The following is a 15,117-nucleotide window of genomic DNA, read 5'->3' on the forward strand; positions in this document are numbered from 1 at the left end:
TATATAAATTGATAAACTTCTAACTCTGGATTGAATTCAGGGTTTAAAGGAAATTCTGGTCAGTGCTCTGACCAGAGGATTGGCTAACCCTATAGAACCTGAGTATAAAGTGCAAGTGTCTGATCAATTTCCATGGAGAGAATTCTTTGAAGTTAATGGCACTTAGTGAAAAATTAGTTTCACCCGCTATCAACATTGTAAGCAAGGAAAAAAATTGAGGACAACAGAATCAACAATAAAGTTAATTTTAAATGTACAAAGTAGCATTTACTTCAGATAATATATACCCAGTACAATTATACATAATAAAAAGAAAATCTTTGGAACAACTAAAAATCCTCTAGCCTTGTACATTTTAATTAGTACAGCATGTCTTTTAAACTCCTATTAGGAAAATTATAAACTCTCAGGCAGGTTTAGAGGCAATCACCTTGAATTACAAGATGAAATTGACCCTTTGGTCTTGGAGTATGATCAAACAGTAGCTTCTCTTTAACCCCCCAAATAATAGCTTTCTTAGGCTCAAATATTATAAGGTCAATAAATTATTAAAAAAAAAAAAAAACAAAAAAAAAAACCAAATCACTCCCAAGAGTGCAGTTCTTAGATGTGCTCATTATATTTTAGGATGTTTATGTTAATAAGGTTATGACTGTACAACCAACACTTAAAATTTCTATATTATTTATACCATCTAAATATTATGTATGATTTAGGGATTCTGGAAGGTCAAATTATTCCCAGAATAGAGGCCTACATCAGGGGCTCCTTTGCAGATTACCACCAAATCAGTAAAAATTTAAATGGGGGCAGAAACAATGTAACATTTTTCAGAGACAAGTCTCCCAAGAAGGTATTAGATGTATATGCCACGCATTTAGGGTTAGTCTGCCAGATACAGATTTTCTCCTAAGTTATTTCAGCAATAACTTATTAGAGTGGGAATTAAGTTTGTTAGCTTCTCTGGTTAATTTTTATCAAGATAAATTATAGAAATTTGAGTTTCCTGGCTGCTCTAGGTCCACTGGATGGCTCGATACTGTTCCCCATATTTATCCACAGCCTGGTTCATGATACCACTTTGCACATATAGTGTGAGAGTAGAGAGATGGCAGTGATCCTAATTAACAAGCCACTAACATACTATATGTCTTCTGTTAGACAAGAGCATTTATTTATTAGTGTAGAAAGTGATCATTTCACTGGCGGCTGCATACCTTCACTGAAGCCCAGAACCAGTCTCTGTGCTCAAAGAAAAGACCATCCCTCACAAAGACTCCCTCACCTACATTTTAATTATGCCTCTGATATTAACAGTGACTTCTGGAAGATAGGAAAGGAATGTCAACAAGAAACTTCGAGCTCTTGGACAAGAACTACTATGTCTGGAAAAGGTCAAATTCCCTTTAGTAGCACACATACCCTTATAGCCACAAATTCCCTTTAGTAGCACATATACCCTTATAGCCACAAGTTTGAAAGTTTCTCCAAAAAAGTGACCATCTTGGGAAATATTTCCCCTGTGCCAACTCCAAGGGCTACACAATCAGCAAACAAGAGGTGGTAAGCTGACAGAATACCCTGCTCCAATTTGGCCCAGAAAGGCCTCTGCTCCATTTCTTCTGGGGACGTGATCACACTGCTGAGGAACAAGCTGGCATTCAGGGTAGGAAGCAGAAATAGTGGAAAGGAGGGCTCAGTTATGCTTTTATCTTTTTCTCTCTTGGTAGTTTATATTTGTCTTTGATGATTCCTTCCCAATGTTTTTTTACCATTACATAGAGTCTCATTGCTGCCTGGGCATCTTGAATCTGGAAGTAAAAAGAACCAAAAAATTAGGAAGGGAGGTCAAGGTTAAGAAGCAGTGTCATTTCATTTAGGTGTTCTTGGACACGTATAATCATAGTCAGTGATGACAGTGAAATATATTTGTGTGCTATTGTCCACAAAGGTCACCTACCGAACAATGTTCTGACTGCTGTATTTTGATACCAAGAATTTTCTCACTGAGCAGTTTCAGAGATGGTCTTCCACTCTGCAGAAGAAATGATGAAGGTTAGAGAGATGTTTTGAGATTAAATAAACACTTTCTGTTTGGGAAGAATTTAAACTTTTTGTCAAAATAGAGATGATCTCCAAGCGCAGTGAAGAAGAAAAGAATAACCTAAAAGTCAAATGGAGGACAATTTTGGTTTTAATGGAGATCACTGACCTCAGAAGAAAAGAGTGGATTATCCCATCCCAGCTACATGACATGTTTTCTAGTCTGTCACCAAACAAAATCTTTTAAGCTTTTCTGGCATTCAGCTCAGTTAACCTTGCCAGGTAATGAAGATGATTACCTAAGGCACAATTTTTAGTTCCCTGCTCCCTAAGGAGGAAAAAGATTCTTTGTTTCCTTCCTTTCTTACTTTTCTACCAATGTTGAATGGCAAATCATCTGTAACTTAGGATCTCTCAGAATTGCCTGGGGAAGTGAAAAGTTATATGACTGACACAGCTAGGATGTCAGGGTACAGGCCTTTCTGATTACAATGCGGGACTTTCTGTCTACTAGGCCATATATCTTTCTTCACTGTCACTAGCAAAAATTTGCTGAGTGTCTAACTTATTAAAATTGTACTTGTCAATGAATTTAAATGAAATGAAATGGATAAAACTTGTCTTTGCTTCAATTTCTCAAGCTGTCCTTTCCTTGAAAAGAAATCTTAATTCCTTGTGAAAGGCATTTGTAATAATGTAACATAGACATGTGAAAATCTCATTACAGACAACAACATAAAAATCAAGCAGATGGTAACACATTTTAAAGGAAAGCAGCCAACATCAATTTACTTTATTCAAAACTATCCTCCCTTTTCTAGGGCTAAAAACAAATCTACGAACCCACTATAAGGTAGAACTGCTAACAACTGGTGTGAAATGAAATTAAACTGACACACTTAACAATCAGATTTTTCTTTCTCCAAAACATTGCCTACCTTTACTTGTGTCCTGAAAGGTTTATATTTCTGGGTATCCCGGATCTTCTTTTTGGGATGATCAAGAAGTAGAATCTGGAACAAATAATATAAATACAATTCAGAACCACACCCTTGATTTCTCAAACTTTGAGGATATGTTGCACTGCCAAAACACTCGAGATAAACATAAACTGATGTTATCTTGCCAGGTGACATAATAGTCACCCAATCCAGGTAAGCTTGGTATGGACTAACGTAAACCGTCATACTTTTTCTTTAGGCTTCAGGTGATTCAATATTAATGAGTGGCCACTCCAACATGTAGGAGACAAAAAGTGACTAAAGACAGAAACCCTGCCTTTATGCATGCATCATCTAGCATGGGATTTTATTTTTATATATAATTATATAATGTAATGGCAAATGTAGTGGGTGATAGAAAGCAATACAAAATATGTCAGAGCAGATTTGTAAATCAGGCCTGGGTTTCTCAGGGATACTTGTAGAGAAAAAAAGTACATTTATGAAGACACAGAAATAGAAAAAAGGCTGTTTTATGGTCCAAGGGCAAGCTTTAATCCCCTCTTATCATTTGGGAGAAACCCCAAATTGATGGCCACCCTGAAGACTTTTGGTTTTTACTCAAAAAAAATTTAACAGAATGACTTTCTATGAAGAACCCAAGTTCTACAATAAGCCATTTAGCCAGAGTTAGGTCATCTAAACACCTAAGCTGACTGGCACAACGTAGGCATAAACAATTACAATAAGGATAGCCCATTTACCTTTAAGTCATTATGAAGGGCATGTCCAACTAGAATCCTGTCCTTAAGCAGTTCTGCCACCTCCTTTTGAACAACTTGGTACTCTTCTCCTGGAAACCCAAAGAAACTATTTGTCAAGTAGGAATGGTGGAGAAGCAGGTTACTAAGAGGAGCCACAATCAGCAAGGCAGTGACATTCCCAGATGTTGTTAGAAACATTACAATTAAAACAACCACAAAGGCTTTTGGTTCCTGACCTGGATACTTGGCTTGCATATCTTAAATATCATCAGATGCCTAAGAAAAAGTATTAGCTAGATAATCTTTTTTTTAAATTACCCATTTAGGGATGGGCAGGAAGGAACATAGAAGGAAATGAGAAGCATCACTGTCGGTCACTAGGCCCACACCACACTTTCCAGTTTGGTAGAACCTATCAGAACTTATGTACCACTGGAAAAGCCTTCATGTGTGTGTGTGTGTGTGTGTATGTGTGTGTGTGTGTGTGTGTGTCTGTGTAGTTACTTCCATATCACAATGAAGCAGCAGAAGAGAGTCTTAGAGGAGATTATCCTTAAATATAAGTAGCAAAAAATAAGCTGTGTTCAAAATGATTACATTAAAACTAGAATTACAAAGTCACAGACCGTTAGCTCTGGAAGGGACCTTAGAGAGAGATGATTCAGCCCAGTCTTCATTATTTTTCAGTAAGTTCAAAGGTGTGAAATGCTTTGTCCATGGTTACACAGCAGAGGGAGAGAGGGTACTAGGACCTAAATCCAGAACATGGATTTCCCCTTTATATAAGAAGGTCTCAGCCACCTGAACCTTACTTGATCTATCATAAAACATAATGAATTTTAACAAGCATGGCCTAAAAGTACAAATGAATACAAAGTGGAATACTGTTCTTGGCTTCAAAACAGGCAGCACAGACCCAAATGAAAAAAGTTCCTCCCAAAGAGGTGAATTCATAAGTGTCCTTCCAAAAGAATTACTGACACTTGAGATATAGAGTTCCACTGTTATAGATCCTTTGTCAAATGCCATTTATGTTTTTTTCTCCCTTTTAAAGTCTGTAGGGACAGTAAGCTGCTTAGAGAACTCTTTGTACTATTAATAGTATTTCTTGCATAGAGAAGGGGGAAGAGATAAATACAGATGTTCTTAGCAGTAATTCTTTTAGGCTGATTCTGGTGTTTATGGAAGGCATTCTGCCTACCATATTTGATGTCTTCTGGCCGAATCCCACTGACATCTGTCCGGTAATCAGTCACTTTCTCTGTTGGTTTGACGTACTTGTCATAAATACACTTTCCAAACTGGTTCACAATGGACACTCGGGCAAGGATGTTTTCTTCCCCATCTGGCCCTGCTCCCACCATCTCGCAGTCCATAGCTACGACTTTGGTCATGCTGAGAGGGAACCAAAAGTCTGGGTTAAAAACACCTGGACCAAAACACATGAATCTCTGCACATTAGTAACCTATAACAAGAGCACAAATGATTTATTGCCCTAGCATGACTTGTTACTAAAGTGACAACATGCCCCTGGTTATTGCCATTTAACTAAAGAGGTAGTTCAGTTTATTCACATTGCCTAAGAAAAGGAGGCAAACCCATTTATGTTCTTGAACACTCCTGTATTCCACTTGTTCTATGCAGCACACATCTCCTTTAGTAAAAAAAAAAAAAAAAACAAAACACAAAATAAACCCCAAAACAAAAAACCTTCAACATACCCTTCGAATGCTCCTTCTTTTACCAGTGATATATTATTTTCCTTTAGACCCAGTTTTTTTCGGGCTATTTTTGCAGCTTCTGGACCAATGGCAGCTTCAATATCTTTAGGATCTACATCATCAAACCAGATGTCTGATCTAAAAAGCAAAGAAAAGATAGCATCAAAAAAAGAAAAATCTACTTATCCATTTCTTTCTTATCTGCTGTCATGAAGACTATGCCTTACTACTAAAGACAATATAGGCAAAGAATAAAGAAGGGATTCTTTAGATCAGAGACGTGGTGAGCTTTTTTATGGCATGGACCGTTTTGGAAGTGTGGTAAAGTCTATAAGTCTGAACTCTAAATGATGTTTTTAAATGCATAAAATAACATAGCATAACAAAAAACATAACTATATTGAAACAGCTATAAATTTTTTTTAAAAAAGAAAAAGTTCATGTACTCTAGGTTCAGAACTCTTATTAAATGCTTTAAAAGGCCTGATACTTTGAGAGTTCTGACATTGTGACTCTAGTTTTGTTCTAACTGCCACTTATGAGGTTCCTATTGCTTAAGCACATGCCACAGGAGCTAATGGATCTATGTGCTAAAGCTTATTTCTATAATATATCAAAACTTAAATCTTTTCATCAAGGAGTAGGCAATATTAAATCAATGTTCTATTTAACATTCCTATTTTTAAAACCTAGTACCTACTTGCAGCACAAAGACCATGGAGGCCATCTGTGGGAATTAGGATGGTTTCTTCCTCCTTGAATAATACTCTTTACACCAATTAGATAAATTCCAATTCCAAAGGAATCCAGGAGGTCCAGTACTCACTCTGTTGGTGAAGGAGTTACTAATTCTTCTGTTTTCCTCTTCTTATGCTTGATGTCTACGATTTTCTGGTGAAGGCCACCATTTTTTCTTTTCTTGGTTTCAGTTCCATTGTCTTTTCCCTTTGTTTCACTGAATTTTTTATGAAGGACAACCTTCGTGTCATTTAAAGATCCTAAAGAGACAGAAGCCTTGAAGGGTTGGCCTGTTTTGCCTGTCATCTTTGGTAGTTCTGCATCACCATGTTCTTCCTCTTTAAAAACATGCTTGCCATTCTGGTAGTGGCTTTTGGTTTGTTTTCTGGAATTCCTTGGAGAGGCAGGAACTAACTTTTCTGGATTTGTCGTTTTTTGTTTCAACAGCTGATAAGGACCAAAAAAACCCCCCAAAATTTTAAATGGACAATTAAACACTCAAAATTTGTAGCTCTATTTCTAAGAACATCTCTCTTTTTATTTTTTATCATGAGAATTTAGACAGCTAAACTCAAACATTTCTGTGATTTATGCATCAACAAGCACTATTATGTAGTTGCACAAACCAAACCAACATAGAAATACAATACTTAAATATGTGTGTGAATATTGTTGTGGCTGGTCCTTCAAATAACTATTATGCCAGTTGCATGAACAAAAATGATGTTGCCTACTCTCAAAGATGTCCTCTTCTTATATAATATTTTCAACTCTAGTTTTTCCTGCAAATTAAACTTCTATTTACATGTAAAAAAAGAACTTTCATTTATTTCTATATATTATTTCCGAATAAACTATTCTTTTCCAATTGTGACTTCTAATCTAACACCTGTCCCTTGTTTCTACAGAATTCCAAACACTTAACCCAATAAATACTTGTGGATCAGCCAAATTTTTGTTCTGAAGCTTTCCCAGATTTCCCAAGTCTAGGACCCCATCTCCTTTTCATATCTCACAGCATCTTGGAACTTACCTCATGCAATAATAGTGTACTAAGACTACTATAAAAATGATGCAAAAAAACCCTTATTTTGAAATAAAAAATTTCACCTGAATTTCTCTATATTGTCTTATGGATTAATTCTGCCTGGGGTGGGGGGGAGGGAAGACTGTATAAACTAAGAGCAGGTAGGTGTTGGCATAGTGAATAAAATACCAGGCCTAGAGTCGGGAAGATTTAAGGTCAAATCTGGCATCAGGCAAGAACTACCGGATAGCCCTCAGCTCTTTACTTCATCCCAGTCTGCCTCAGTCTATGCAACTGTAAAATGGGGATAATAACAGTACCCATGTTTCAGGGTTATTGTAAACACCAATTATAATAGTTATAAATTATTATAATACATAAATTATCAATTTAAATTATAATTATTATTATATAATTATAAAGTGCCTGACACACAGTAAGCCCTATGTAAATATTAGCTATTGTTTTTGTTATAATTTCGGGATCTTTCAAAGTATTCTTAAATTCTAGTCCCGTTAGTGTTGAAGAGAAAAATTATTCCCTTTCTTTCATTTAAAAAGCAAGCGGTTGGTGCCATGCGATGTCCTGGGGGAAAAAAAGGGGGTTGATGGAGCTAGAGCTACAAGTGGAGATCATCCAGTTCAACTGCCTCATTTGACAGGTGAGGAAACTGAGGCTCGAGGAGGCCGGGCGCCTTGTCCCGAGGGCCCCGGGTGCGCCCAGAGGGGGCCACTTTCTCCGGGGCCTGGGGCGCCCCCGCTTACAACTTACTTCTTGCAAGGCCTTCCAGTTGTGGGAGAATTCTTGCGGCCCTTTGGGGGGCAGCGCCGCCCCCGGCCCCGCCCCCGGCCCCGCCCGGCCGTCCTTGCTCTCCGCTTTCCGGGAAGCTTCCGCGGCCGCCTGCGGGTATTTTTTCCAGAATCTCTTCTTCTTCTTCTTCTGCTGCTGCTGCTTCTGGACGAGCTCCGGCTTGGCCGCCGCGCGCGCCTCGGAAGGCTCGGCGACTCTGGCCTTCACTTTCATCTCGGCGCTCCCGGAGCGCCCCGAGCGGGCAGCTGAGGACGAAAGGACCCCGTGCGTGAGCGGGGCTCAGACCCACCCGGGGCTTGGGATCCCCTCCCGGCCAGGCCTCCGACAGCGCCCGAGGCTGCTCCGGGGACCCTGCGCTTCCAGACCCACGCCCCCTTTCCCCGTCTCCTCGCTCACCTCAAGGCCTGCGCTGCCTCCGCCGGTGAGAGACCCCTCCGGTCCTTCCACGCTACAGAGAGAAGTCAATCCCCAGCACGCCGCTGGGAAGCGTCGCGGCTTCCGTAGCCCGGTCCTTGGCAGGTTGCTAGCCTCTCCGGGCGCACGTGTGACGCAACGCGCACGCACGCACGCACGCACGCACGCGGTGCTCTCTGAAGCCCAGCTTCTCTGGGCCGGCTGGGACCGGCGAGCCTCTCGCGAGAGTTCCGGGAGGATGTGCGCGGGTTCCGGTCGGTGTTGAGTGAGGGGGGGGCGACACAGTCGTGGGCCCGCCGGCGGGGGTTTGGCTGCTTGGGTTTGGCAGTCACAGCTTGAGCCTTCGGGGAGAGGAGAAAGCGGACTGGGTAAAAGGAAGGGATCGAGGGGACTGCAATAGGGGTAACGCCAAGAAGCAGGGCTGGTACCTCGGTTTGCCAGCTTCTGCCTCTTCTTCCCTTCCCCTCCCTCTCCGTTCTCGCGCTTTCTCCCTTTGAGAACTCTCCATTTTTCCGTTTATGTCTCTAACGCCTGGCCCCGGGCGCTTAATAAATGAGTTTTCATTCATTCATCCTGGCTCACGTACGTTGTATCTCACACATATGTATCTCTTGCCACATGTCTGGATAATAGACACACACTTACACGTGTGTACATCAATGTGTTGAGGAACAAGTCGCGGAAGTGCAGACCTGTTCTTACCGGATTTCATTCACCCCGGCATCCCCCCTCCCCCCGCTGCCGGGGAGCAGCTCCGGAAAGGGCGCCGCCAGCCCTCACGCCAGAACCACTCGTCCTCCCTGAGCAGCCCGTTTACCCCCCCTCCCCCACACCTGCCGCTTGTGGCTCCCAGAAGCTCTAGCGCGCGCAGGGACCGCACCAAGGCAGACAACCAGAGTGAGAGCAACCAGCCGGCGCCAACCGGTCAGACGCTTCCAGAAGGGGGGATGAGAACAGTTCTTTCCAACGGGCCACGAAGTTGGCAGAAGGGGTGTTGCTGGAGAATCTGGAAGGGAAACTTACTGCCACTCTCCTTCCCTTAAATCCAACGGTCTGGGATGCAAGACGTCTGCCGATTACATCCCAAAAAAAGGACCAGCCGCAACAATATTCACGCACGTGTATTTCTGTGTTGGTTTGGTTTGTGCAAAAACTTTAACGTAAGGTATACAATTATATAGTCACATAAAAATGCTCTGAATCACTACTGGTTAGAGAATGCAAACTGATCTCCGAGTGGCTAAGGTCACAGGGAAAGATAAGGATAAATGTCGGACAGGGCGTGGGAAAAGCGCCCATCTAGCCCTTTGTTGTGAATGTTATTTCGTTTTATACTGACAGAAAGCCTGGCAGGTAAGTGTTATGATTGTCTCTGTTTTGCAAATGAGAAAACTGGCTGGCTGAGGATAAATGACTTGCCTTGGGTGGCGAAGTGGCCGAGTCCAGATCTGAAGTCCCATATTCCTGCCTCTAGTTCTAGCTGCTTCTAAATGACACAGTCGAACCAGGACCGATGTATTCATTACTACAGTAAAGGATCCAACAAGCACGCTGTAGTGCGGGGACTTCCAAACTTTTTTTGAATCCCTAGCAGCACAAAATTTGATCATGCACTTCTAATATATATATGCATGCATATTTATATTTATCAATTACATATACTTGTAGAAGTTGCATCTATACTGAACTAATGTGAACATTATGAAACATAAAAATAAGCATTAAAATGTTTAGATTATTTAAAATTTTATCTGATACAAAATCTATTTTTGCCCTCACTTCAATTATTAATATTTTTAGTAGAAGTAATGGAATGGAATGTTTCATTATTTCTTTAAAATCTTGGCTTAACATTATGATGCAGAAATTCCAAGATCTGGTTCTAGATAAATACATTTATTTTGATAGCTGATGCTAATTGTCACTGCTTAAAAGATGACTCACAAAGATCCATTGATTTAAATAGAAGTGCTTCATTGACTGTACTTACTAAATTATGTTGTTAATTTTATTTATATTAAAATTTTTATTTTATACTTAAACACTAAAAAAGAATATTTCCATATAAACAGTAATACAGAACCATATATGAAATTGAATCTGCAATTTATGTTGGAATCCTTACAAAGTGTTAAGCCATTAGAATTGATAGAGACAATAACTATCTAATTTAGCATAGTTCAGTATGATTGATTTGATTTTACAAGGAGATGTTATGGGCCAGAACTTGAAACAAGGTACTAAGTGGAATTGAGGTTAAATCTAGTTTTAGCATTGATTTAATCCTTCAACAAATAATGGTTTCCCAGTGATATAATAATTGGTATGTTCTCAGTATACAGTATATAAGCAAGAAGCTCTCAGGGCCAGAGAGCACTCTGGGAGATTGAGAGCCAGGAGTGAATGGAGGCATCAGTTGAGAAGATTCAGAGAGACCTGAAGGCAGAAGCTGGCAGACAAGCTGCAAAAGCTCTTGGAACCAAGGAGGGATATATATAGGCCTCTAAGAAAACTAATCAGGCTATATTGGAGACAATAAAAGATCTGAACTTTTAACACCTGGCTGCATGTGGAGTGATTATTACTTGGAACTGAAACTAAGGCTGCCTTCAGAAAACCTCCCCAAGAAACCTGCTCCCAGAGAACCATCATATATTATACAAAAGAAGAAGAACACCACAAATTTACATTGTTAATTTTTTAAAAAGCATATAATAAATTCCATATACTAATTTCAAAACTATTCTGTTTATTTTTGTTTCAGCTGAACTTCTACTCTCTTCAATATATTAAAAAAAAAACAAAAAAACATTTCAATGGCCTCTCCTTTCCATCCCTATTACTAGCTCTACTGCTCTCTCCATTTTTATTGGGGGAATCAAAACAAAACCCCAAACCCTTTTAACAAATAAGCACAGTTAAGACAAGATGAATTCAAACAATGGCCATTTCTTCCCTCCAAAAAGCATGTCTGTTAAGTCTTTTACATCTATCAGGATTTGTATAAAATGCTTCATCATAGGTCCTCTTGGATACATAGTTGGTTGGTCATTGCACTTACAGAGATTTTAAATCATCAGTGTTTTGTTTATAATGCTGTTGTTATATAAATTATTTTTCTGGTTACTCACTTTATTCAGATTTAGTTCATACTAGTCACGGTTTTCTGAAATAACCTTTTTCATCATCATTATTATGCAATAATATTTCAATACTTTTATTTATATATAAAAATTTGTTCTACCATTTCTGTCTAGTTCTTTTCGTTTCCATCCCACCTTCCAGATCAGAAAGTGTTTGTTTTTTCTTGCTCTATAAGGCATTTTGGAGAGCTGCCCAGGCTGATAGGAAGTTCCAATAAAAGGTCAGCTCTTTTCCCTAACTTCCCCCATGACTATCTATTCACAACCATTATAATATAATCTATTGTTTAGTTATATAAAAGTTTCCAGTGAACTGAATTTTGTCTCCACCTTGAGGCCACAAGTTAACAAGGCAGGGGAGGGGAGAGTGGCAGGAGAGGGGAGACAGAAAACAGGGAGAAAAACAGAGAAGAAGGAGAGTGAGGGAGAGAGAAATGTAAGTGTAGGCAGAGGTGTTGAGAATTTCCCTAATTGTTCATGATTTAGACATAAAGAATGATACTGTAAGAAAATTAGGAGAGCAAGGGATAGTTTACCTGTCAGATCTTTGGAGAAGGGAGGATCAAACAAGGACTAGAGAACATTATGAAATGCAAAATAGATAATTCTGATTCCATTAAATTAAAAAAGTTTTTGCACAAATAAAACCAATGCAGCCAAGAGTAGAAGGGAAGCAGAAAGCTGGGAAATAATTTTTACAGTTAGTATTCCTGATAAAGGTCTCATTTCTTTCTTACTTTTTAAAAATAAAGCTTTTTTATTTTCAAAACACGCATAGTTTTCAACATTCACCCTTGCAAAACCTTATGTTCAAATTTTTTTCTCCCTCTCATCCTCCTATTCCCTCCCCTAGGTGGCAAGTAGTCCAATATATGTTAAATATGTGCAATAGTTCATACATATTTCCACAATTATGCTACACAAGAAAAACCAGATCAAAAAGGAAAAAAATATGAGAACAAAAAGAAAATGCAAGCAAACAATAACGAAAAAAGTGAAAGTGCTATGTTGTGATCTATACTCAGTCCCCCTGTCCTTTCTCTGGGTACAGATGAAAAAAGAAAATGCAAGGGAACAATAACAAAAAAAGTGAAAGTGCTATGTTGTGATCTATATTCAGTCCCCATAGTCCTCTCTCTAGATACAGATGACTCCATCAAAAGTCTATTGGAATTGGCCTGAATCAACTCATTGTTGAAAAGAGCTATGTCTGTTAAGAGTTGATCATCATGTAATCTTGTGGCTGTGTATCACTAACTACAATGTTGTCTTGGTTCTGCCCACTTCACTTAGGATCAGTTCATGTAAGTCTCTCCAGTCCTTTCTGAAATCGGACTGCTGATCATTTTTATAGAATAATAATATTCTGTAACATTCACAAACCATAACTTATTTAACCATTCTTCAACTGATGGGCATCCACTCAGTTTCCAGTTTCTTACCACATAAAAAGGGCTGCTAGATCCATTTCCTTTTTTTTTTTTTTTAATGATCTCTTTGGTATACAAAAAAAAAGCCTTATTTCTAAAGATTTATAGAGTTAAATTTATAAGAATACATGTTATTCCCCAACTGATAAATGGTCAAAGGATATGAACAGATAATTTTCAGATGAAGAAATTAAAGCTATCTGTAGGTATATGAAAAAAAAATGCTCTAAATCACTATTGATTAAGAGAAATGCAAATTAAAACAGTTCTGAGGCACCATCTCACACCTCTCAGATTGGCTAAGATAACAAGAAAAGATAATGGTAAGTGTTGGAGGGGATGTGGGAAAACCGGGATACTAATGCATTGTTGATGGAGTTGTGAACTGATCCGACCATTCTGGAGAAAAACCTGGAACTATGACCAAAGGGCTATAGAACTGTGCATACCCTTTGACCTAGCAATGTCATTACTAGGTCTGTATCCCAAAGAGATCTTAAAGGAGGGGAAAGGACTCACCTATGCAAAATTGTTTGCAGTAGCCCTTTTTATGGTGGCAAGGAATTGGAAACTGAATAGATGCCCATCAAGTGGGGAATGGCTGAATAAGTTATTGTTTATGAAAATAATGGCATATTATTCTATATGAAATGCTGAACAGGCTGGTTTCAGAAAAGCCTAGAAAGACTTACATGAACTAATGCTGAGTGAAGTGAGCACAACCAGGAGAACATTGTTTACAGTAACAGCAAGATTGTGTGATGATCAACTATAAGACTTGGGTCTTCTCAGCAATATGTGATGCAAGATAATTTCAATAGACAGGATAGAAAATGCTATCCACATCCAAACCAACAACTATGGAGACTAAATGCAGTGTGAAGCATATTGTTTTTACCTTTTTTTGTTTGCTTGCTTTTTTCCTTTTGTTCTGATTGTTCTTTCACAACATGACTAAAATGAAAATATGTTTAAAATGATTGTACATGTATAACTTACATCAGATTGCTGTCTTGGGAGGGGAGAGGTAAGGGAAGGAGGGAGAAAAAATATGGAACTTAAAATCTTATAAAAATGAATGTTGAAAACTATCTTTAGTTATACATGTTTAACATATAGTGGATTACTTGAGGTCTAGTGGAGGGGAGGAAAGAGGGAGAAAAATTTGGAACATAAGATTTTGTAAGGATAATGGTTGAAAACTATCTGCATATATTTTGAAAATAAAGTCATATTTTTAAAAAAAGATAGAGGAAAAAAGAAAACTATCTTTAAATGTAATTGGAAAAATAAGATACTACTAAAAAAGGAATTTTCTTAAATGGAGACAGTCATTGTGACTGAATTTAGAACTCTTCATAGAAAATAAATTCACTAATGTCTCACAGAAAAGAAACAAGTGGCTTTTGTGGGCTATTATATTTTCCTCAGTATAACAGGTTATTTTTATCATAAATGGTTGAAAATTCTCTAAAGAGTCATTAAAAGTTCATTTTTTCCCTGTAGGATTACATAGCTCTAAATTATTCTTAGTTATAATCCTACATATTTTTGTTCTTTGGAATATTGTATCCCAAAATCTTTCATTTATAGTAGAAGCAGATGGGTCTTGTGTGATTCTGATTGGTTCTTTGGCTTAGCACAATTACCTAGAACATAGTAAGAGCTTAATAAATGACTGTTTTATGCCTATTGCCTTAGTATTTGAACCATTCTAGATCTTTGCAGCATTTTTTCTTTGACATAGGAGTTCTGGATTTTGGCTATAACATTGCAGAGACTTTTTTTTTTTTTTTTCAGGAGGTGATTGATGGATTCTTTCTCTCTTTACTTTGGCTTCTAATTCTAATAGATCTGGTCAGTATTCCTTTATATTTCCTTTGGGGAGATCTCCAGAGCTACAATAAATTTTTTTTATACTAATGGTGTCTTCTTATTCATCTCTCTACCTTTCAAGGTTTTGTGCCAGGACCAGATTCTATCCCCATTTTTTGGAATGGTTAGCTTTGGTTGGTCTCTCCCCAAGTCATCTGTGTTCCTATATTTTGGTTTCTCTTAGATCTTTGAAGTTCAGAGTGCTGGAAC

The 15,117-nt window shown here is 38.5% G+C and overlaps 1 protein-coding gene across 1 annotated transcript; it reads right to left on the bottom strand.

Annotated features, from left to right (window-relative positions):
- Nucleotides 1–241: 241 nt before the first annotated feature.
- REXO4 (REX4 homolog, 3'-5' exonuclease) lies at nucleotides 242–9,181 on the bottom strand. The gene is made up of 9 exons (XM_031954913.1): nucleotides 8,442–9,181; nucleotides 8,007–8,290; nucleotides 6,297–6,655; nucleotides 5,471–5,608; nucleotides 4,950–5,143; nucleotides 3,749–3,837; nucleotides 2,982–3,056; nucleotides 1,961–2,035; nucleotides 242–1,811 (listed from the first exon to the last, which is right to left on the bottom strand). Exons 2-9 carry the CDS (start codon nucleotides 8,256–8,258, stop codon nucleotides 1,701–1,703), a joined length of 1,293 nt encoding a protein of 430 aa, XP_031810773.1. The 5' UTR covers nucleotides 8,259–8,290; nucleotides 8,442–9,181; the 3' UTR covers nucleotides 242–1,700.
- Nucleotides 9,182–15,117: the final 5,936 nt, after the last annotated feature.

The sequence above is a fragment of the Sarcophilus harrisii genome, chromosome 2 (genome assembly GCF_902635505.1).
Source record: "Sarcophilus harrisii chromosome 2, mSarHar1.11, whole genome shotgun sequence".
NCBI classification, from domain to species: Eukaryota; Metazoa; Chordata; class Mammalia; order Dasyuromorphia; family Dasyuridae; genus Sarcophilus; species Sarcophilus harrisii.

Bases quoted from the DNA above. Each gene is read 5' to 3' on its own strand.
- REXO4 (XM_031954913.1), bottom strand. From the start codon at position 8,258: ATGAAAGTGAAGGCCAGAGTCGCCGAGCCTTCCGAGGCGCGCGCGGCG. The intron at 2,036-2,981 runs GTAGGCAATGTT...TTTCTTCTGCAG, and splicing joins CTTTCAGGACACAAGTAAAG to AGTGGAAGACCATCTCTGAA. The intron at 1,812-1,960 runs GTAGGTGACCTT...TTTTACTTCCAG, and splicing joins AGCAGTCAGAACATTGTTCG to ATTCAAGATGCCCAGGCAGC.